This window comes from Lupinus angustifolius, chromosome LG01 (genome assembly GCF_001865875.1).
Source record: "Lupinus angustifolius cultivar Tanjil chromosome LG01, LupAngTanjil_v1.0, whole genome shotgun sequence".
NCBI lineage: Eukaryota > Viridiplantae > Streptophyta > Magnoliopsida > Fabales > Fabaceae > Lupinus > Lupinus angustifolius.
This window is the reverse complement of record NC_032009.1, coordinates 33,568,332-33,594,152: the sequence shown is the minus strand read 5'-3', so window position 1 is coordinate 33,594,152 and position 25,821 is coordinate 33,568,332. Positions and strand designations below refer to the sequence as shown.

At 31.4% G+C, this 25,821-nt stretch overlaps 1 protein-coding gene across 2 annotated transcripts in view; it reads left to right on the top strand.

The window, feature by feature from the left end:
• The window catches only part of LOC109361524, a 28,560-nt gene continuing 21,130 nt past the window's right edge, over window positions 18,392-25,821 (top strand). The window contains exons 1-6 of one of the 2 annotated variants that reach the window (XM_019607010.1): window positions 18,392-18,625; window positions 19,350-19,531; window positions 19,716-20,400; window positions 20,434-21,932; window positions 23,359-23,434; window positions 25,408-25,530. In XM_019607010.1, the coding sequence (XP_019462555.1) occupies window positions 19,357-19,531; window positions 19,716-20,400; window positions 20,434-21,932; window positions 23,359-23,434; window positions 25,408-25,530 (2,558 nt within the window). In that variant the 5' untranslated portion in view covers window positions 18,392-18,625; window positions 19,350-19,356. Of the gene's footprint in view, window positions 18,626-19,349; window positions 19,532-19,715; window positions 21,933-23,358; window positions 23,435-25,407; window positions 25,531-25,821 lie in introns of both variants that reach the window. The other variant, XM_019607002.1, reaches the window with a different exon arrangement.

The window sequence follows — 25,821 nt, the reverse complement described above, 5'->3', positions numbered from 1 at the left end:
TTCCTCGTTTATTACTTACCTTCATTGATGTTACTCTAACTTCTCTCTTATTTACTCTCATTCTCTCTCTATAAAACCACATAATCATCAGAGAATCTTTTCAGATATTTCCCCCGGCGGGTCCAGATAGCATTCCGACCAAGACCTCAAATCATTTCAACTCAACTGAGCACTTAGTTCCGACCATATCCCGATCACTACAAAAGAACAATGAGAAATAAAACTAGTTTATTCTAAATTTCCAATATTTAATCATATAATTCATGTGAAATAAGTGTGACGAAATATTGTAAGAACTTTGTATTACTATGTTAAATATCATTGATTGTTAGTTAAACTAAATATCCAATTCAAAATTAAAAAACTAAAATTACTCAATTTCAGTTCATTTTAGATTCACCTTTGTTATTTGAACACACCAAATTTTATACATTGAAGTAATTTCAGTTCACAAAGTTGAAACTAGTGTCGCACTTTATGCTTGTGCCTACATACCATTGAAGCAAAAGAAGAAGAAAGAAACCAAATTCTTTGGTTATTATTGTGACAAGATTTGGAATGATTAATAATACTGTTGGAACTGATTGATAAATGATAATGAAGGTTCTCAATTTCTCACAATTAACAGATTGGTTGGACCATATTTGATAATAGTATGTGCCCAGTCTCATGTGAAATTGAAAAGGTAGAAAGAATCTTGAAAGTGATGAGTGAATGTGGTTTCTGATTCAAAGCCAACAAAAAGAAGCAAATGAATAATTATGTAAGTTCTTCATCCATGTGATGTGGGGCACACATGTTTGGTGAATTATTTATTTTCTCTGTCACTGGGTCAATGTTTCCTTCTAGGACTAGTGTGTAACATTTATTCCATAATGTGTATAGAGACTGATTTTTTTAAGTGGTGAGAGTGTTAGACAAAGTTCTAACATGATAGTGTTAACATATATTATATATGAGTTATGCAATTGATGAATTCAGTATAGGAGTATCTTACACACTCATCATCTCATTCAATATGCTATAATATACTTAATTCAAGTTTATTTTCTTATTAAATGAAAAATGATACAAGACGTTAATTTAGTGATGTAAGGTCTCGCTAGATCTTCAGGATGACCAAAAAGTAAAAGATTCGATTCTTGTTAACATTAATCTTATTTTCTAAAAAATAAATAAAAACTACACTCTTTCATGCATCTATACCAATTAAACACCAAATGTCTGTAACATCTTGGCCATTATATGTGAGTACTAATCTTCTCTTAATTAGAAATCAAACAACAAGAAGAGATTATAGAAATTGACTTATTTTCATTGATGGAAAAAGTGAAGCCATATGACTTATTTATACTAAGGAAAAGGAAAAAAAGAAAGCTTGTAAATCAAACAAGTAATACAAACTTTACAAAATAACTATTAATTTTCTAACCACCTAATTAACTTCTAAAATAATCTCTAAAATATCTTTATCACTCTTCAACTTAAAAAAAACTTCTATCTTGATCCATTCACAGGACAGGGAAGAAGACCCATTTGTCTTTATACCTTAATTATCAAAAACAAATTCCAATGTAGTATTTTTTATGATAAAAGTTGTTTTTCTTTTACTCTCAAGTCCCAACCTTATTGTATCCCTTACTTAACTTCTATCAAGCCTTTCTTTATCTAACTATCCTTTCACACCCTTGGATGCATGCATAACTCTATCCTTCTGTTTACATCAACAATGGCATTCAAAGGCCACATTGTAGGGTAAGCTTTAAGACACAATAAGGTGGCCAATTGGTCCACTAGTTATTCTGATAAGTGTGGCTGGGAATGTGCCAACCACATGAATATCTTAACTTTTAGTGCCCTTGTTTTTTGGTGAAAATTCTTAATGCTTTTGTTGGGTGTTAGAGAAATAGTATTTGTAATGTGTTTGCTTGTTTGATAAATAAAGTTTAATCTTATGTGGGTTTGCTTGAGATTTGTTGGAATAGTATGAAAGTGTTATATATTCACAAAAATAATGGTGTTAAAAATGTCATTTTACCTCAATTTTGTTTGTCATGCACTACTCGGTCTGAAATTTTTAAAATTTAATTTATATTAAAACATTTTGTAATAATCATTATATAAGAAATGATTGGATAATATTATACAATAGTTGTTATCATAAGAAATAGAACAAGTGATATAAATAATTGAATATGATTTGAATTGTTAAAATTAAAAAATAATCGCAATATCATTTTTAAGTTATTACATAACTATTAACAACTTCAATCTTCATGTGACTGGAACTTATTTTTCTTACAATTTTTATATTTCTTACTTGAGTCACTCAATTAATATATATAAATAATTGTTAGGGTTAAGGTATAAAGAATATAGTAATAATAATGTTAATGGTTCAAATCACCAACTACAAATACTAATATGTTAATATTTGCTTATAAAATAAAAAAATATATTTTATATGATAAACTATAGGTGAGCATGAGACGGGTTAAGGCTTGTTCTTACCTAACCCTAAATGTTGGTTGAATTGTTTTTTTGAATCTGGACCCGGCCCCAGACCTGATGCTAACCTGACCCTAAATATCGACCAGGTCTGTCTTTAAATTCGACTTGACCCTAGACCTGATTAAATATAATGCATACTCATTTTAGAATCCATGATAGTTTCGACCAAAATGGTATCATTACTCTATACGCGTTTGAGTAGAAACACATACAAACATAATGAGTGAGTGACCACAAAACAGGACAGGTCGGGTCATGCTTGGTCCCTACCCGACCCTAAATATTGATCAAGTCTATTTTTTGAACCTAAACCCAACCTAGACCCGATCATACCCAACCATATTCGGATCCAATCATGATTGGGTCGTGTCGGGTGAGCGGGTAGGGCTGAATTCTACTCACTCTATGATAAACAATATATAATACCATAATAATACAAACAATTATGAATACATATACTATGCTAGAAATAGCAAAACAACAACGCTTAAAATTGTCATTTAACAGCGCTTTCGAGACGCTTTCTATGTGAGTGCAGTAGTACATAAGGTTATATTCAATAACGCTTTTTGAAGCGTGGTAAAAAGTAGACATTTAACAGCGCTAAACAAACGTTGTTAAATGTCTACTTTCTAAATAAGACAATATCTCTCTCAGGCATTCTATCAAACACATGACAATAATGTCCAACTCCACCATATTTACAATAGATTTGTTAAATCACCAACGACTCCAGCTACGTTCAACATTAACATATTCCAATACTATAAAATAACATATTAGTAATGAAATCTTATGCAAATTATTCATTATTTATCCTCCAATGTGCAAGATAATTTGTTTGAAGAGAGAAACTAAAAACAAAAGAGAAAAAAATGTCATGCAGAAGAAGAAAAGTAAGAGAATTAATAAACTGATTGATATATGTATTATTGTATGTGAGGTTTTGTTTTTGAATTTGAAAAATTTCCGTCACTAAAGGTGTTATCTTTAACAACACTCTCTTCCATAAACAATGTTAAAGGTGTTATCTTTAACAACGCTTGTTTAAGCAAACGCTATTAAATGTGTTATCTTTAACGGCGCTTATTGAAGAAATGCTGTTAAATATATGAAGTATCGTATTTAACAACACTTTCTTCAATAAGCGCAGTTAAATATAACACATTTGACAACGCTTATTGAAGAAGTGCTGTTAAATATATAAAGTATGATCTTTAACAACGTTTTCTTCAATAAGCATTGTTAAAGATAACACATATTTAACGGCGCTTGCTTAAATAAGTGCGGTTAAAGATAACACATTTAACAATGTTTACTGAAGAAGTGTTGTTAAATATATGAAGTATGATCTTTAACAGCGTTTTACAACGCTTTTTTCAATGAGTGTTGTTAATTCTTTTTCGCCTTATATTTAACAGCGTTCAACACGTAATATAGATTAAAAATGATATATTCTTCTATTAAAAGTTCCTACAAATTCTCATATCAATAACAAAGTAACACATTTTATAAAATAATAATTTATTTATTAATGAACAATTTACAAATGATATATATCATTTTCTCATAGATAATATGATTTGGCAGAAGAATATAATATTAGTTACTTAGTATTAGGTGGAGGGATATTTTTGTGAACCCTAATCATTAATCCTCCTCAACAATAATGGGATTGTGGAATGACCCACTAGCTAAAGTTTGGACTTTGGAGTCAGCAATAACGGGAGATGGCAAAATGGGCCGCCCGGCCCGTTTAGCTTGCACCCATAAATATTCACAAAAATTTAGGCTGGTGTGGGCATACTCATATTGGTTAACAGATAAAATTCATTGCCTTGCCCGTTTTAAAACGGGCTAACAGACTTGCAGGCGGCCCACATACATTGTTGAATGATTAAAAAATTAAATAATTCGTACAATAAATGAAATTAAGTAGTTGAAGATAAAAATTAACACAATTTTTGATATTTTATATGAAATTTAACAAATTACATTATATTACAATTTTTCTAGGAATTAAAAATCAAATTACATCATAACTAATATAAATTTTTCTTACTTTTTTCCTTAAATTATATTTATGGGCCGCTCACGGGTCGCCCGCATGCCCAATGGAAATACCTGCAAACTCGGCAGGCAAAACACGCCGAGCAAAACAGGCAAATGAGCAAAAAATTTATGTGCTGTCCATAAAAATATACGGGCTATGTGGGTGCGCCTGCGGGCAATGTCCGTTTTGCCATCTCTAGCCATAACTATAACTCTTAAAAGAAAAAATGTAAAAAAAAAGTTTAAATTCAATCCAGTAAAACAAGGTCACGTCTGAACTGTTATATAGTTGCACCAACCTCACGCTAGCGCATTGTGAAGTCACTGTCACTGTCATAATTTGCAGACATCCATCATATTCAATTTTTTTCAATCTTAACTTTAATTGAAGATATAAAAATTAATACAGGAAAAATATATATTAATATTGTAGAAGTTTTTTTTTTATAAATGCATAAATTCACCAGAGTTTTTTATATTCACATCTTATTTGATGAAAATATGTATAAATGTTCAAATGTTCATTGAAAATTTTCTCAATGTTAAAATTAATTAAAGATAAAAAATACATGTCCTAAACTAAATTACAAATAGCTTTAGAAAATTTATTTCTTATGAGATAATTTATTTCTAAAAGTAATCATCAAATACCTTCTAATTTTTTTTGGCCGAATAATTTTATGGTTGGAAAATTTTGTCAATCAATTTTGTCACTCAATTTTTTGATAAAGCAAAAAGTTATTTTTTTTCAGAAACCTATTTGTATTGTGGAAGATACTTTAGAGATTTATTTATTGGCATCGTTCTTAAAGAGGAAAAAAAATCATCAAGTAGTTATGAAATGATTATTTAGTAAAATAATATAGTGATAACTTACACATTTTGTTACTGCATGTACCATAGTCCTATGATTGGTTGAAAATATATTTTAAAATAAAAAATATAATAATTAATTATTTTTCTGACCAATCATAGTTAATGATACATGTAATGATATAATTTAAAGGACAACAGATCTGTACCCAATAATATAAATGAGTTTCAATTACTAGAGATTAGGAATTGATAGTATTTGTTCTTAGCAAATAAGCCGTTTTTTTGGCTCAATTCTTTCCTTATTAAATTTAAATAATTTATTTATGATTACAGATTACCAGACTAGTTTATTTAGAGTGTGATAATTCACGACCAACAATGGTACCCCTTATTAATGAAAAATAATTAAGGAGAAATAAAGCATACCCTATATTTATATATTATGTTGGTGTATACTCATCAATTTGAGCTTCGTAACAAGAATATGGCAATGGAAGAAGAAGGGAATTGAACACAAAGAGAAAAGAAGTAGATAGTTTTATGATGAATTATAAAAATGATCTCTCTTTGAACTAAGTATTCAATTACAAGATACAACTCTTTATATAACAAGTTGGTTGAAGTAACTCCTTAGCTAATTATCCAAAACAGAAAACGAACCACTATGATATAAAGCTAATACATAGTAACTTTCACATTAAGTAATCTATAATCAATGCAATTTAACTTAGGCAACCATTAGCTTGAAGCTTAAGCATCAATAACCTTGCTCGTGTAGCAAGCAATTTAACTCTCCTCCTCTTCTTTGGTAACTAACATTGGGAGTAGGGATGAGCAAGTCCCGGTCCGACCCGTAGAACCGAACCAACCCGATAACTTAGGAACGAGTCTGACCCGTCCAAATAAATAAAAAAGGACAAACTCGATTAAAAGGGACAGATCCGTCGTAAAAAAAGGACGCGTTCGGGTCTATGTCCGGCTCACCTGACCCGTCCCTTATAGTTATATATCAAGAGTAGTTTAATATACCTATCAATCCATTATATTCAGTTCACATAACTCAAATACCTACAAGCCCATGCAACATATATACACCATTTATCATATGATCCTTATTCCTTACTATGAACACCCAATTTTGTCCCGCGAAAAAAACGTTCTTCAAAATTATTCAAAAAAATAAATGAGTTAAAAATTTGCTTTTGTTAAGGTTTGATTATCAGATAAGTTAAAGATATGAGAATATGTAATTTGAATCAAATCATATCAATTTGATTAAGCTCCATGAATCACCTTAATAAGAAATAAATCTTTAGAGCTAAAAGGCTTTAAACATCTTTAATAATTGTAGGCATCCCCATATTACTATAAAAAAAAAGCAAAACATCACTATGCCAGCGTCATATAAGTCTTACATAAATAACGCGTTTTATTGGTATTATTAACAACGTTTATTGTTGCGCTATTGTAGTGCATATATATAACATCGCATTATCAGAAAAGTTTTGTTGTATAATTCATAAATATTCTCAAACAACACATTAATACAACAATGCAACATACACATTGCACTGTTGCATTAAGCATGTAAGCGATGTCTATAAAAAACGTTGTTGTATTAATCATTTACAACAGCGCATGCCAAAACTTCCCCTAGAATTCGTTGTTGATTTGTATAAATTAATACCTGCATATACATTTATTAGCATAACAAACATTCTAAACAACACAACATTTATACATTCTGAATAATACAGACATATTAATACATGCCAAAAGTTTGTTTTATTAACATCAATACAATACAAACTACAAACAATGAATATTCTGCCAATTATAATTTGACAGAGAAAAAATAAGATGATCAATGTAAAATGCAAAATAATGGTGTGACTCTTGTTGCTCGAACTTTACACATGTCAAGTGCAAAAGATAGAAACTCAATATATGCGAACATGTCATACTTTGGAGTGATTGAACAAATATGTGAATTGGATTACACAATGTTTCAGATGCTAGATTTTTATTGTATGTGGGTTGATAACAACAATGGCTTATGAGTTGATGAGTTAGGGTTCATGCAGGTGGATCTTAATAGGCCAGGATATAAAGATGAGCCATTTATTCTAGCATCACAAACTCAACAAATATTCTATGTTAGTGACCCAACTGATATGAAATGATTCATTGTTCTTTTTCAATGCAGGTAATTTCTCAAGGTCAATCACTTGGCTACAAATTATTTTGACTTTGTGTGAACTTGAAATGTATTTCTCACCTTCTTTTTTGACATAGTGGTTCATCTAAGCATTTATCTTGTTCGAGAGACAACTATGTGATTTTTCAATGCAGGTAATTTCTCAGGGTCAATCACTTTGCTACAAATTATCTTGAAGAATAAGCATAACCTAGTTATGGTTACTCGAACTTTTTTAGATAGAATTGACTGTATTCCAATAGGCGAGAAATGTTCTATAAGTGCACGACAATCATGATACTTAGGAGCTTTTAACTTGAGGTATTTCATTGATATAAGATTCTGAATGTTGGAAAAGTACACCACTGGAACTTTAACATCATCAAGAAATTTACAAAATTCCATTTACTCCATCCTCGACAAAGTATAAGTTGTTGGAGGTAGAAATGTACATTTTCCCTTCATTATTGGCCCAAATTCCTTTCTTATTCCCATACTAGCCAACTCCAACCTTGCATTTAAGTCATCTTTGGTCTTACTAGAGACATTGAGTAAGGTACCAAGGGGACTTTCAAACACATTTTTTCAATATGCATAACATCGAGAAAATGTCTTACATATAATGAACTTCAATATAACAATTCAAAGAAGATTGACATTTTCTTCCACCTATTTGTGACAATTTATTTTGCAAAAGGTTTACCAAAGTTATTATTCAAATCCTTTAGCTTTTGAAATAATTAGTCACCCGTCAACGACAAAGGAGCACAACCTTCTTCATTGTTCCCATCAAACACTTTTCTCTATCGTCAATAGTGATGATATGAATGCAAAAATCTACGATGACCAAGGAAGACATTCTTCTTATAGTGTTCCAACCTCATTAAATGAGTATTGTATTCACATAGAGGACATGCAAAATGTCCTTTTGTACTATATCCAGACAAATTACCATAGACAGAGAAATTACTGATTGTGCCGAACAACAAAACCCTCAAGTTGAATCTTTCTTCCCTATATGCATCATACACATTTACGTCCGTCTCCCATATTTCATTCAAGTCTTCAATTAATGGAGCCAAATATATGTCTATATCATTTCCTAGTTGTTTAGGTCCAGAAATTAACATAAATTACATCATATATTTGCGCTTCATGTATAGAGAATGAGGTAGATTGTATATCACCATCACTGACCATGTACCGTGGGAGCAACTTTGAACACTATGTGCGTTAATTTCATCCGTTGGCAATGCAAGGCGTAGATTTCTGGATTCTTGACCAAAATTAGGACAATCATGATCAATTTTTCTCCATTGAGGAGAATCTGCAGGATGTCGAAGCTTGTTATCTTTAATACTTTCTTCATCATTCCATGTAAACTTCTTTGCATATTTCACATTGCTAAACATACGCTTGAATCTTGCTTTGATTGGAAAATATCATACTACCTTTGGGAATTAAGTCTTCCTTCTTATATCGTGATGCATTACATTTATGACAAAACTTTAATGAAACATACTTATTTAAAAAATAAGATGCAAGCTAAATATAATGTAATTAAAATGACAAATTATTATAAGGAAAACTCACTTTCAATTTAGTGTTTAATGCGTGAACAATGATTTTGAGGTTAAACGAGTGAATGATTTTCGAAATCGATGAAGAAGGATTTTTGTGTTAAATGATTTTCGAGGTCAATTTTGAGAGTAAATGAGTTTCGTTGCTGAGTAAATAAGTGTTGGGATTGCTGAATGTGTCAGAATGCGAGAACAAATTAATTTATTAGTGTCTGATAGTAACTTCAACATCGCATAATGAAGATAACGTTGTCAACAATATCTCATCAACAATGCCTCTACAAATAGAATTGTGGAAGAACTCCTTATTCAAATACAAAGAAAGTAAGTGTTCCACAATGCAACCTGAAGAAAACGTTATGGAAGATACAATAATTTTTTACTAATTAATTTTTTAGTAATATTCAAATTAATAACGACATTATGACATTCAATTAATGACAATTAATTAAATATATAGAAAAATTAACAATGACAATAAATAACATTCAAACAATCTAAAAAATAAGAACTCATTAATCGATTAAGAAATGAGATAATTGATTACATGGAGTTACAATAGCTAAAATCTTGAATTTTATAAGCTCATTAATCGATTAAGCACTGTGTTAATCGATTAAGTGTGGAGGAAATAATTTTGTTGATAATATCGACAATACTTCTTATCAAATGCGTTGTTGTATAGCTAATAGAAAATAATATGAGAGATAAATATTAAACAACGCTTTTCTAAGAATGCGATGTTGAATTAAACGTAATCAACACCGCATTGTTAAAAAAACGTTGTTGTATAGGTATAACAACAGTGCATGCATAAAAAAACGCTGTTGGAGAGCATTATTCCTAATTCTACACAATTAAGCACACAATAGAAAATAACCTGAATGCATGCAGAAAGATAATAGAACAACAAACTGAATGCATATAGAAACACCAAATCACAACTATATGAACACAACTGAATTTATATATTGAACATTAATTACACTATAATGTTACATAAACATATGTTACATACACCAAATCATATACATTACATTGAACATTAATTGAATTCCCTAAGCTATAATCTCTGCAAAAATTTACTATACCTATTTGCCAACAAAACTAAGTACAAACTTTGACCAATGTTCTCTAATCTGGTTGACTTGGTCATCTGTATATGATTTGCCAACAAACTTGATTTCGTTAGTTGGTCATTGCTGAATGATCTCCTTCATGAATTTCTACACGTAATAACCGCAATCTACCTCGTTTATTTGGCAAGTGATCTACAATTAAAATGAAGTAAACATATAAGTATAACCTTAGTTGAAATATGAATATACTACACATATAATTGTTTGAGATGATTTGTGTCAATACATTTATATTATTACAACCTCTGTAAACTCTCACCGCACTAAACAATAGAAAATGTACTTAATTATGAAACAACTAGGAAAATGAAAGTGTAACTAAAAGTTTAAATGAGTAATCCACTTACTTAGAAAACAATTCTTTCATAGTGGGGTACTTGTCCGGATCAACATATACCAATGAGTCAAAGTAGTATATTTCTTCATTGACCTGATTAATGGCAACCAAAAGCCAATGTTGTCTAATAAAACATATGTGCATGGTTAGGAAATGTTAAGCACAACAAACATACTAAAGACAGAAATATAAAAGACAATTAAAGAATGCTCACCCGATATTAAAATGTGCAATGAATAAATCTGCAACTTTTTTACGAACGAGGAGAGTATCTACAATTCGTTTTGTCTGTTCCCCAATCTTAGTTTTGTCACTCAACAGCAAAGCGTAACATGTGGGGATATGAACATCACCTTTTTCTTCTTTACCAAATTTTTTTTTCCATACAAGTACCTAATATATAGAACAAATGTTAGTTAATTATAACACACTGCCATGCAAAAGCGAGAAGTTAAAAAAATATAATTTACCTCATATATATACATATAGCAGTTGCACATATCTATTCATGTTTATTTACATCATCGACTTCATTGATGCTAACGTATTCTTCAGCATCAATCCCAAAGATTTCCTTGAGAATTGATATACTTGTTATATCATCTCCCAACTTTTGTATAGGCTCAAACAACTGAGTACAATAATTGGTAGTCTTCTTGGAGCTCACGTCCCCTCAAGATGACTTAGTCTTTTGGGTGTTACTAGAGGTGAAATATACATTTTCATGAAATATTCAATAAAAACATATCAATTATAGATTAATATATAATATAAGTGAACATAAGGTGAAAAATCATATCTTAGAAGGAATTACTTGTACAAGGTCTACCGGCCAAGCCACAAAAGTGCCTATAGCCCCTCCAACTATGAAGATATTCTCATTGAAAGGAATTGGCAGTAACACATCATCATCGATTGTAATATCAATCGAGACCTTCACATGATGGCATGTGATACATGCATTATGCAGCATAACATCGGTCGACTTATGCACTTTCCCAACATCCACTACTCGGCTAGTTAAGGTATCTAGTAAAAGTTTGCAAGAACTGATTCCCTATATATTAGTTAAAACATATAATTAGTTTATGACTACAAATTAAATGACAAATAAATTAAAATAAGTCAACTAAATTACCTCAAGAATGAGAATGTTATAAGGTGCAAGTGTGCAACTCTCATTGATGGTTGAAGAAATAGTGCCAACAACACTAGCTAGTCGTTACCACTCAGCTTCCTTTACCTTCATTGATTGCTCAAATTCGTTGAACCGTTGCATGAGACCATCCAATTGATTTTGAACCTGACTCATTTGGGCTTTGGTTGCACGTTTTGGATGAGGTATAAATTTTCGGTGACTAACTCCAAATCCTGCATCTCGGATACAACTAGGATAGATATGCAATCCTAGTGCGTTATCAAGTATTATGTGACTATCCGGTTGTGCCTTCTTTTCTTTTAGGGAAACCTGACAAATCAAGAAAAAACATAATGTTAATTAATCACATTCTGATAAATAAAGTATGGAAATTAAGTATAATTAAAATATGAGCACTTATAACACGTCTTGCCGCTTCTTGAACTTGCTCATTGTCGATGACATTATCCTTGTTCTTACGGACATCCACCCATAGAACATCGTGTTCTATTCCATGTGGAGTCATGTGTGTATCAATTTTGTTGTCCAACTGTCAAAACATAACCAATAATAATGTAATTAGATATATATGCATACAAAACATAACCAATAATATACTCACAAATTAACAATACTTACGATTTTTTCTCAATTTCTCTATACCCCGCTCGAGAAGCTCAGTATGGATACAAAGACTTAAATATCCTCTTGCGGTTTTCATTACTTAATTTCTGAAAAAACAAACAACATTAACATCAACAATGATATATATGTATATACAAAAACATATATAAGAATAAAATCAATACAAAGAATATGATTTTATCAAGAAAGACTCGTCTTGTGTGCGTAGGGTGACAAAAGTCTTTCAACCCTCTTCTTCAACGATATTTACATATTTCTTTGGAGGTTTTAGGTTGATATTGTTATCAGCATCTCTGAGTAATTTTCCGGCATCAATTCATAATTGTCGAAGAGCTTTGCCAACCGATTTAAGAATTTAATCCTTATGCTCCTCATCAACATGAAAAGTTGACTGAAATAAAAACCCATATACATTAATTATATTGCATACAAACACATGTGTATAGTACATTGCACGAAAACACATATACGTACATTGCATGAAATCACAAAAAATGAAAAATAAACTTACTGTTGTTTCATTCCAAATACGCCCTTTCATGACATTTTCTACATCAATCCATTTCTTGAATGTTAGCTTCACATTCTGCCTAACAACAACCTCAATGTAGCTTACTACTGAGTTGTCACCCTTCGAGTTTAATGATTGGTTTTTTGAGTTTCATTGAACTTCTATATTTATATTCTTACTTCTTGCCTGAATGACATTCTTCATGGAAGTCATTCCACATGGAGTTCGTTTTTGAGCAACAATTTGCTTGTCTTGTGGAGTCGGTGTAGCTTCTCACCAGTGTGAGAACCATGATCACCACTTTGGGAAGTCATTGATGAAGTTTTTTGATGTTTATGAGAGTACGAAGGCTTATGAGAGTATGAGAGTTTGTTGAGAATATGCAGTTTCTTTTCTATTAAGTTTGAGAGTATAAAGGGAACTGATTTATCTTTTAGATATTTAAAGTGTAGTAACAATTCAACAACGCTTTCTTCAGATAGCATTGTTAATAAGATATCTTCAATAACGCATATTAACAGTAGTGTTGTTATATTGATCTTTTCAATAACGCTTCTTAAGGGTTGCACTATTGTTGTGACTCCGGTTGTTGACTACTCATTTTCATGAACACATCAACAACGATTCCTGGATGATGTGTTGTTGAATAGAATCTAATCGGCAGTGCTATCTCAACTATGTATCGTTGAATATAATCTAATTATCAGTGTTATCTTAATTATGCGCTGTTAAACTGAACTCATTTTCCAAATTAACAGCGTATTCGTAATTATGCGCTATTAAATATACAAAAAATATATTAAGGTCAAAATTTATACCAAATGAAAATAAGATAATTAACATGAAGTTGTCATGAAGTAAATTACCATATTATTGTTTGTGTTTATTAATATGAAACTCCAAAAATATTAAACATTAAGTTTTGTTAATTGGTTTTTTGTGTTTATTAAGTTTTGTTAATTTGTTTATTAATATGGAACTACAAAAATATTAAAGAAAATAACAATTCAAATAAATAATAAAAAAATAGAATTTAACATCCAAAATAATTGTTCATTCTTCCTTCAAAAAGACAAAATACATTATAATGAACTAAATGATTCGGTAGATTACAATAAAACGAATGAAGCAAATTATATAAATCTTGTATAATAACCACTTTCCTTCTGAAATCTTGGTCATTTTGTCAAATCAAAAGATGTTAAAGACCCCCTTGACAAGATTTCAATGAAGGAAATTAATGAACAAATCGAATGAGAGAAATTAATGAACTAAATAATCTGCACATTAAATCTTCATCTCACACAAATCTTGTATAACAACCAATTTTCTTCTGAAATCTGAGTTATTTTCCAAACCAAAAGATGTTAAAGACCCCATTGACATGATTCTCAAACAAAAACACAACTTTAACACTTTTAACACTTCAAGTTGTTGAGATCTGTTGTCTGCTATCTTTTTGGTTACTTTGTGTTTTATTCCTCCTATTTTCATGAACATACTCTTATAGAAACACATATGAAATAGAACATGAAGTGAACCACAATATTTATAGATGAGCAACCATTAAAATTTTAACAAATGAAGAGATGCATAATGACTCAATTATTAATATTTCAACAAACGAAGAGATGCATAACCACTCAATCATTAATATTTCAACTAACGAAGAGACACATAACCACTCAACCATTAATATATGTGACACTTAAAAAGTCGTATAAAATTAATAACGCATAATTAAGAAAGCGTTGTTCGTCATCTTCAACAACGCTTTCTTAATTATGCGTTGTGGAATTGATTAACATTAACATCACTTTCTATCAAATACACTGTTAAACATAACTTATTCAAACCAACACTAACGTTACTGATGAGTATAAATGTTCAACAATGATGTGTCAAGAATGCGCTGTTGAAGTGACCCACATTGACATCACTTGCTTTAATATGTGCTGTTGATGTTCTTTCGCCTCGTTTTCAACAGCGTCATTCAAAATAATTGCACTATTGAATTACTGTTGTTAATTACGATATGTGACTTAGTGCATGTAATTATGATGAAAACAATAATGAAGGAGGGGTGGGTGAGATTGGAGAGAGAACATATGTATCAAACTAGGAAGTGTTTGAGTACAAATGATCCAAGGTTTAAAATCAAATATAGATGATGCTTTTTAAACTTTTCAATCAAATTAAAGCAAAACAAAAAGAGAGAAAATTGCATTCATGAGTATACCTAGGACTAGGATGCTGTGTGTTCTTGACCACTTTCTGTTCTTAGTTTCTCTGCTTGTAACCATCATCCAACACATCTACATCACCATCTAAGGCTCCCTCAGCTTCCTTCTTCCCTTCATTTTCATGTAAAAAAAACCCATATGAAGATTATCTACTTGACTTCTTTTACTACTAAAGCAATTATTTATTTACTTTCTCAAAACAAAGTTTTCATTTCTAACAGTAAATTACAAGCATCTATTATCTGCATATTCATACACCATCAACATTATTATGCTCTAGTTTTCATTTATAAAACATTAATATTTAAATTTTTCTTAATAATTTTGCCTATATTATTTTTATTAAACTCATTCTCTATGAATTGGACTAATGATAAGAGACTGTTTTTACCAATTGGTTTTATTATAATTTAAATTCCACAAATATCCTTCATTTTAGTTTTTTTATTGTTTTGTTATTATATATCAAGTTGCTATGCCATTGTTAATTATTTTCAAGTATTCAAGTCTGGCAGTGCCACCCAACATTATGTAAATCATGAATAGCCACCTAATAAAACCCGAGCCAAACTCTCTCTCTATGTATGTCTTTGTTAGGAATGTGTTGAGAATAAGTTTAACACTGTATTTGTTATTCCTATGGATTAAATACCTAATGTTATTCATCTTATTATTAATTAGTTTTAATATATAACTTTAATATAGTATTCAGTCATAACTCAATTTCTTTTTGTATGCTTTGGTTTAAAGATAGCATATTGCCTGGTTTGGGAGACTTTTATGGATGAGCCATGTTGGTAAGTAAATTTCACATCATGTGTCTCATTATATTGAGAATAATTTAAATACATGTTAAACTACTTATCTCATTACCAATTCATTTTGACATAAAACCGTAAGAATGTTATATCTAATAAAAAAAGATTAACATGCATGCTTGTATATGAGAATAGATTAAAGACAGGGTTGTCTCACTATCCATTTATAACTTGTTATTATATGTTTGCCTATCTCCTTTTTAACTCATCATTCTCTATCTTGCTTGGAGTATGTTATTTTTTGAAGAATACAAGGTTGTAGATATATAACATAATAAGTGAGAATGTTGGACAAACTAAATAAAATATAGAATATAATTATATATGTTTTGTGTATATAATCAAAGTGGGCTAACTTATGTTGATAAAAGAAGTTTTGATATTGAAAAGAAATGTATACAAGTTGAAATGTATATAAGTGGCTAGACCCAAGAACCACTCTATTATCTTATGGTTTTGAATCAATGTATAATCTCCAATTCAATAATATATTCTTTACATAGCACATTTGTTGCACCCATTCCTAACAATTAATATAGAGGAATACATAGTTAAAACAAGTAGATGAATAAAGGGTAGATAGATAATAAACATATTATTTATTTTAGCGAGAAAACTATATTGTTACAAATACTCTTCATCACACCCCTTTGTACATCATTTCATTCAGCAGTAAAAAAAGGTGATGGTAATGCAGTAATGTGAAAGAGTGATATATGAAAAAGAAAGAGAAATATGTTCAATGGCGTGATGAATTAGTGTTTTAATTTCTTATTTGATTCCCAGTGAGAAATGTTCCACTTATACAAATAACATTGTTTAGAGGTAAACCAAAAAATGAAAAAATATTGGCATGATCATTACTAATTTATTAGTGTAGTTGTGGGAAGGTTGTCCGTAGGAGGAACTTTAAGAAAATAGTGACAACTTAATAATTTTTTTTCCTAATCACCATTAAATAAACAACAACTAAGAGGTAATTTTTTTATTCACAACTAAATCAAATAATTTGAAACATAATTATTCTCATCTCTTCCTTATTTAGTTTAAAGGTTAAACTATACATGTTGTTAATTTAAAATGACCCTCTTACATGCCTCATCTATATTTTTATATTATATATAAAGTAAAAAATATCATGAAATAATTTATAATTTCCTATTTTGTTCTTAATTATTTTCTAATTTATAAAAAAAATATAATCTTATATAACCGTTACCGATACATTAATTTAAAAGTGAAATCACCTCTCTTATATTAAATCGGAATGAAAAAAAATTATAGTATAAAATACACTAAAAAAAGATAAACTATAAAACATATCAAATACAAAAAAAACATTCTAATTCTTGAAAATAAAATATAAAATTTGAATATTTAATGTCATAAAATAAGAATACGGGCTGATACATAAAATTAGTTTATATAACCATGTTAATTTCCATAATTTGCTTTATTTATAATTATATTTACTTTTTAATTAAGTAAATTATGTGTTTAGAATGTCATGAAAAAAACATATGAATTCGTCCACCTTTTCATGTTGAACTTAATAATGACACAAAAATTATAGTTTTTGGTTGAAAATTGTGAGAAAAAGGACCATAAATGACTCTAGGACAAGTATAGTGATTTCAACTATAAAGTAAGGGATAATTCTAAATCCCATCATTCATCCTCCAAATTATCACCTTATTAGTTCGAGAAAAATTTAATGTTTTTTTTTTTACATTTGTTCATATTTTCATTTAATGAATTAGGAGATTTAGAACTATATTATTCATCAAGTTAAACTCATAGACAAGCACGTGTACTTACTTTCAGATTTTTTATATATAAAGAGATGCACCATATTTGTGTAAAAAACTTTTATAAGCCACCTCTCAGATTTTCCAAGCAATTTCTAAATTTTTTATTTGGTCAACATATTAATAACTATAATATGCATATGTATTATGTTTATTTTTAAGAGTGATTATCACATGAATAAGATGATGAATGGTGTGCTTATATTATGAAAACTCTTACCTTATTAATATATGGATATTAAACTTATCAATTATTTATAGGCTATAAATTTTAAAAGGAAAATGATATATCAATTGAAAAAACTAATGCACAAAATTTACTAATCTTAGGAAAGTACCTATTATTATCCATGTAAAATGATATTTGTCACCCCGTAGAAAGTACCATTCTATTTTTTAATGACAATATAATAAGATTTTAATACTTATCTATTTACTCAAAGTGTAAATTTTTTTTTACATTTTCAATTCACCCTTCCTCACCCAGATAACCCTTAAATAGGAATAATATCCTTAAAGTGAATAAAAAACTTTTGACAAAAATATTAAAATTATATTATTATTTTTAGAAGTCATTCTAAAGTCTAACAGAAAAAAAGAACCTTACGGAGTTGGATCGGGTAGCTTCTGAGAGTAAACAACGGAGTAAGTCCATTTCTTTTTCCCCGTTCTCTAAATTTGTCTCCGTTCATTCTTTCTACACTTTTAAACTATACCTCCGTTTTCCTCATCGCAATAACAAAAACAAAAAACTCACTCTCATTCTGTAACTGATTCTTCAAATCCATGCAATTTCAAATTCTATTCTCTTAATTATCCTCAACATTCAGGTTCTGTATCTAATTATATTTTACCTTATTCATTTATCGCTTTCATTTTATTCAATTCGATTTTGTGTCCTCTTTGATTTTGAATTATGCTCCATGAATGATTTTGTTTATTTTGATCGGAAATGATTTTATTTATTGGTTATATATATTGTTTGGTTAGAAATGATTGAATCCCGATTGATTTTTGAGATTCGGTTTAATTCACGGTATTCGATTCCACCGCTATTTTAGCTTGTTAATGGAATAAAAAATTACAGGTTTATCTAGTTATTGCTGTAGTTATTTTTTCGTGCTGTTGAGAATTATGGATCAGTTATGCCAAATTTCATTTGTGGCATTTTTGAAGCCTTGTGAACTCAGTAGGTTGACTTTTTGAATGTTGAAGTTAAAGATGATAAGTGTTTAGAGTTTGAATAAGGGAGTTATTTAGGTAAATTATAAATAGCTTAATTAAGTGCTTAATCAATAAGCTGTTTTGAATTAATCTAAGAAAATTTATTTTCATAAAATTATCTGATAAGCGTATTGAAATAAGGTAAAGAAAGCTTATAGGAAGGTGATAAATAAGTTCGTAAGTTATTCTCATAATCCCAAATAAGCTCTTTATTACTACTTCCAAATGCCCCCTGAGACTAGTTAAGTTATTAGTTATTACCACTTCAGTATTTGTCCTTTTTACGATTTATTTTCCCTTTTTGCTGAATCTGTGGTTTGGTTGAATTAGGAGCGTGATGGATTTGCCCCTGGGCAGTGAGGATCCTGCTATACTTCAGTTGCATAAGTGGGACCCAGCTGAGGCACTGCTTGAGATTTCAGAGTTTCGAGAAGCCTATCTTTCTCCTACAAGAGAGATACTGCTTTTGCATTCCTATCAAAGGGAAGCTCTTTTGGTTCCTCTGACTAAAGGTGGTTTCGTTTTTCCTTTCTTGTTATCGTAGTTTGGCCATCAATGTCGGATGCCCAACAGCGCAGTTTACACTGGCAATTGTCTGTATCATGGTGTTGATCGCCTTGTGTTGTGTGCATGCAGATGTTTTTTATTTGTCTTGTTAATCTCTTCTGGTATGTGCATCTGCTTTGTTGTTTGCAGGAGAGTCCCATTCTGATGGCCAAGAAAGTGGCTATGATAATGATAATCACAATCCAGGTTCATCAAGTCTTTCCTCACAGGCATTCACTAGGCCTGACAGATCAGGTTTGGTGAATGGTGTAACTTGCACTTCAGGCTCAGAAATTGATATTGACCCTGATACTGATCCTGCTAAAATTAAATGTTCGAGATCAAATAGTTATCCATTCATTAGTGATGTGAATTCTTTGGCCTGGGCGCTTTGTGGAGACAGCTATGATAAGCATGGTGATTCTTCGTTTAGAGAATTCTTATTTGTGTCTGGAAGATGCGGGGTGACAGTCCATGCTTTTTCCAGACTGAATAAAGCCAGAGGAGTGGTTCAAACTGCATTAGAGGGTGACTTTAGGCAAGGCAGGTGGGTGGAATGGGGGCCTGGTGCTACGTTAACTCAAAATAAGGAAGATGGAGAATCTTCCAGCATTAGTCATGAACTCTCTGGAGGTCAGAATGCAAATCAGAGTGGTGGAGATGGTGGGTTTGAATTATTGAGAGGCTTTGCTGCTAAGAGATACTTAGAATCATTTTTCACTAACGTTGAAACTACTGTTTCTGATGGTAGTGCCCAGACCAAGTTTCCCAAGAATGCAGATCTTCCTTGCTCTGCAGAAGTGGTTTCGTTTAATATTTTTGATGTCAATCCACCCCTGGACCATTTCTCCAAAGAAAAACCATTCCATAATAAAGAGAATTTGCAGGAACCAGCTGATTCGGTAGACGATGCATCTGATCACTTTAGCTTGACCTTGTGTGGAGCAGATGCTAAGTTGGATTATTTCTTCGATGTATTTGGTATTGAGATTAACGGGTTCTATGAATGCCCCAGAGTGTTCTCGAGTGCTTCATATTGCTTGATTGGATTCTTTTTTACTTTAATCGATCACATGTCTGTCAATACCAATGATCCTAACCAAAGAGGTAGGAGCAGGAATTTAATTCTTGTTGCCAGGTTAGACAGTTGGGGTATTCAGTGGGTTTCAGTGGTGAAGCTTGATGAAAGAATAAACTTAGGTCAGGCAGTTGAGTGGATGGATTTCCAATTTTTGGATAATTTTCTTGTCTGTCTTAGTTCTTCTGGCTTGGTTGTTCTTTACGCTGCAATGTCTGGTGAATATGTGACACATTTAAATGTTCCAAAGGCTTGTGGACTTAATCTTAATTTTGATTTGCAAGGATTAGAAAAATGGCCCTCGATTGGTGATATGGACGTTAAACAAGAGTTTGACATTAGGGCTAGTTTGTCTGATCAGCATAATGATTCGATTAGACGATCATTCAAAAGGTTAGTTGTTGCGTCACATGCCTCACTTTTAGCTGTAGTTGATGAGTGTGGTGTGATCTATGTTATATCTCTGAGTGAATATGTGCCCAGCAAGAATTATTCATATGAGAAATTGCTTCCGTACTGTCAGAATTTTGGGCTGGGGATGTTATTTGGTTACAGTGTTGGTGGTTCTGATATAGATCGCCAAATGGTGTTCTCTAATTTTTCTGGTTGTTTCCATTCTAATGATTTGAAAATGAAAAATGGAACTGCTTCTGTCACAGACAAAGCTCTGATGGGTGATGTGATTCAGAAAGTTGAAGGTTGTATGCCTGCTGAAAAGGGGGGCTTGTGTGGTTCCTATTCTAGTGGTTTTTCTGCTGCTTCTGATGTGAAGTCACCGGTCATGAGAAAGATATTCCTTCCCAGCTTTAGAGTCTGTGACGCTGATTCTATTTGTTTTTCTCCTTTGGGAATTACTATTCTTTCTAAAAATAAGTATGTAAATAATCAGAAAGGTTCTCAACTTGTCCATTTTAATCTGCAAGTGAAGTTAGATGTCCATGATGATTATTTGTCAGACAGTGCATGTGATGTATACAACTTCAATGGAAAAGAAGAAGCTATTATTGGAGAAGCAATTGGTTGCACATTCCAAGGTTGTTTTTATATTGTGAGAGAAGGTGGTCTATCAGTGTACCTTCCCTCTATTTCAATTTTACCAAATTTTCTTCCTGTTGAGTACATTGGTTATCGCCAATCGAGTAAGGATATAGAGACTTCAGTTCTACTAAAAGACAATGTGGAAATAAAAGATCCAATAGAAAAGTTTTCTCCTTGGAAAGCTGAAATTTTGGATAGAGTTCTTTTGAATGAAGGCACCAAAGAGGCAGATCGATTGTGCTTGGAGAATGGTGAGTGTTACCCAACTAAATTTCTTTATAATCTGCCATAGTGCATCTCGTAGTCTTCCCCTTTCTTATTAGGGATTAAACTAGTTCATTTAGTTTATGTGTGTATTTTCCACATAGTTTATTTAGGGGGTCACTCTCTAGAGGGTGTTCAGTGGGCCAGAGTCAAATTGTATTTAATTAGAGGAGGATGTATCCAAATTCCAAAAAATGTCATCTTTACGGAAAACATAAATATAGAAGTACAGTTAAAACAATAAATCTCAGTAAGGAAATCTTTTCAATTGCTTTGGATATTTTATAGGGGAACTCCCTTGACGACATATAGGCCAAAAAAACATTCCTGTCCTATAGGCTGTAGCAGATCATTGTCTCCTTATGAGTCCCATCGGCAGACATGCATGAGCACCAAAGAGTTTAATTTTTTTGATTAGTGATATATCCTTCTAACAAATCCTCCTAATTATTGAAAACATAAAGTATTAAATGAAAAACCTGAAGCATTTAATATTTTGGAAACCCAAAAGCTTTTAATACTTTCTTCTTTGAGTAATTAACGGGATTCCTAGCTTGATTCTTTTGGAGGATTTAGAATTATTCCTTTGCTTCTATTGCCTTTTTTTTGCGTGTGTATTTATCTTTCTCTAAGTAGCATATCTTAATCCTGAATCCTTACCTTTATCCTTGACTGGCTAATAAAATTTCTTTTTCCATGAAAAGAATCTATTTCCCTTTTCATTCCACCAGTTGTGTCTTGACTTTTTAAATTCATCTGTACTGCTTTAACTTTTGTATATAATCATTTTTATTTCTTTTTCTGTATGATCAGCATTCTATTGTCGCCCTATTTTTTGTCAGAGGTTTCTCTCATCAATCACTCAACCTTGATATTTGGTGCTTAGGAAGTTTTCGAGTTAGGTGAATTGGGACCTATCACATGTTAACAGTGGCGGACCATGGGAAAAAACTTATGGGGAGCCAATGGACATTACCTAAAATAATTTACTCAAAATCCATAAATTATCATACATAATTTTATCAAAGTTTCAAATGATATATTAATGCAAAGTAACACTAAACTATATAAAAAACCCCGCCTTGATGAAGTTGTTTGTCTATTTGAATGTGTTTAAATCGATATAGCCAACTAATAACGTTTTGCATAGTTTTATATGTAAAAACTTCTGCTATTTCAAGATTTTCTATTATTTTTCATATAGTGTTGAAACCATGTGATTGTCTATTCAAGAAATAGATGAGACTGATTACAAAGTAGGATAATAATCTTGATGGTAAATTTTTTGTTTTTAATTTGTTTTTTAAATTTGTTGAGTTTGTACAATGGAGTGGAGTTGACACTTGACACGTTACTTAGAATTTCCTAAAATTAAATTTTAATTGTATGCTTATTTATTTATTTCTTTGTCAGGATGGGACATCAAAGTTTCTCGTATTCGTCAGTTGCAAATAGCATTGGACTACTTGAAATTTGATGAAATAGAAAGGTAAGCCAAAATTTAATCATTGCGGCTTTGGTTTATATTTCACGTGTCTTGCAGTGGTACTCTTCGGACATAATATGTTGCTGTGGGAAAATGTAAATTGGAGTATTTGAAATTCACTGTATACATTCTGGGATTTTGCAATGGGTGTGCCCTTCTACCATAGTAGTTTTTATTGGTTCTTGTTAGATATATAAAAACCATTCATGTGTCTTCACCCCACAACTTAAGCTTTTGAGAAAGTTGGTTCTTGACATGGTATCAGAGCCTCTATGACCAAGTGGTCAGGAGTTCAATCATTGCCATCCCCATTCTTCTAAACAAATAAAAGAATTTAATATTTCAACATTAAGTTATGGTTAGCCTGTACATAGTCCATACTTCAAGCACAAAAGGGCTATTGCATAAGGGGGCATGTTATATATAGAAAAACCATTCATGTTCCTTCATCCAATAGCTTAAGCTTTTGGGGAAGTTGGTTCTTTACGGTTCTATTTGAAGGTTTGGGTAAAAACAAGCAGGCCAGAATTATTTGGCAGTGTGCATTTCTTGCAATTCTTAGGAGCATTTAGTTGGAATATTTCATACACTTCTCTACGGGAGTAAGGGTGCTAACCTGGCCCCTAAATTTGCTCGGGTGTGTTATATATATAAAAACTATTCACGTGTCTTCATGTAACGGCTTAAGCTTTTGGGAAAGTTGGTTCTTCACAGTTCTATTTGAAGGTTTGGGTAGAACAAGGATGGCAGAATTCTTTGGCAATGTGCATGTTTTGTGATTCTTTGGAGCATTTGGTATCTATCATACACTTTTTTATGGGTTCTAAACTTGTCCCTAAATTTGCTCGGCTACAAGTTATGCTTGTGGCTTCTCTCTAATGTTGTGCCCACGACTGTTTCTAGGGAATTGCCATATCCAATGTGCAGCTTGTATTGGGAAGCCCATCTGTATTTGTTGTTCAACCCCCTCCACCCCATCCCTTTGGTTTGTATGCTTTAGAAAATAGAAATACCTTATCCTCTTGTCTTTATTAAAAAATTCTTGTACGCAAACAAAAAAAGAGCTTTTTTCAAGATTTTGAGCTATCAGGATCCATTCCAAATATTTCATCAAATATTCAATGAAACCTGAATAGTACAAGTTTGTACTGGAGTCAATAAATTCTAATTTGTTATTTATTCATTAGTCACTCTTAGATTTTCCCTAAATGATACCTTTTGGAATAATTGATCACCCTGGACGCAGCAGATTAACCTGCCCTCGTTGGCTAACTTGTTTAGTCAATTGAGAGGAGTTTTTCTGATTGACCTCTTCCCGGAATGAACTTATTTCCCCCTGAAATCAACCATTTCTTTTTTTAACCAAGAGCTTTAGTCGATTGTTCTCTTAAGTCTTAACTATTGTTATGATAAGCACCAAAGATTGGAGGAGAACTGCAATGACAATATTATACTGAATGGTTAAGATCATGCACTTGGCTAATGAGGAACATATATATAGATATAGATACACAAATTAGGTATTAGCCTTTCCTCTTCCTTTTAGATTCTTCATATGGGTTCTTGCTTCCCTTCGCTGTAAGGCATGTATTGTCTGCCATGGTTAATAAAATCTTGCGCCACTTCTGAATATGACCCACCTACCTGTTGACACAGACAAAAGTGTGAAAAGCAATAAGGGCTAGGAATTTGTTTTTCACCCGAGTTTTGTTGGTATTTAGCTCTTTGTTAGTAGTTCTTTGAAACTTTGTCAAGAAATGTTTTGCTTCTTCAAGCAAAACTTATCTATTAATTTTATGTCTTGATGTTGTTTCCAGATCACCGTGAATTAAATTGTCTCGTGTATTGCGCTGGTTCAGTGGACGTGTAGTTGTAAAAAGATGAATAACATTTGATGTCATAGTGTAATATTTAGCCTTTTCTATGGCAAATATTATCTAATGAAATTCACTTTCTCCAGTTTTATTGATGAGCAGGTCTTTGGAAATGCTCGTGGATGTGAATCTAGAAGAAGAGGGGATTTTAAGATTGCTTTTTGCAGCAATTTATCTTATACTTAATAAAAGTGGCAATGACAGTGAAACTTCTGCTGCTTCAAGGTAAAATTTACTTGTTTATTTCATATCTTATCTGTATTTTGGGTTCTTTTCTTTACCATTTATAAACCAAGTTGCTAGTTATTAGGTATCTTATCTATATTTACTTGTTTAGTTGTTATGTTGTTATTTTGGTGTAAAGTTAGTTAGGTATATAGATAGCTTGCAGATCAAGCTACCTCCATCTATCCTAACTATAAATATCAATCCCCTCATCTTTTGTAAGCTGTAACTAACTTTGATTAGTAAGATTCAGAGAATTATTCTCTCTTTCTCTCACATTCTTCTTCTCTC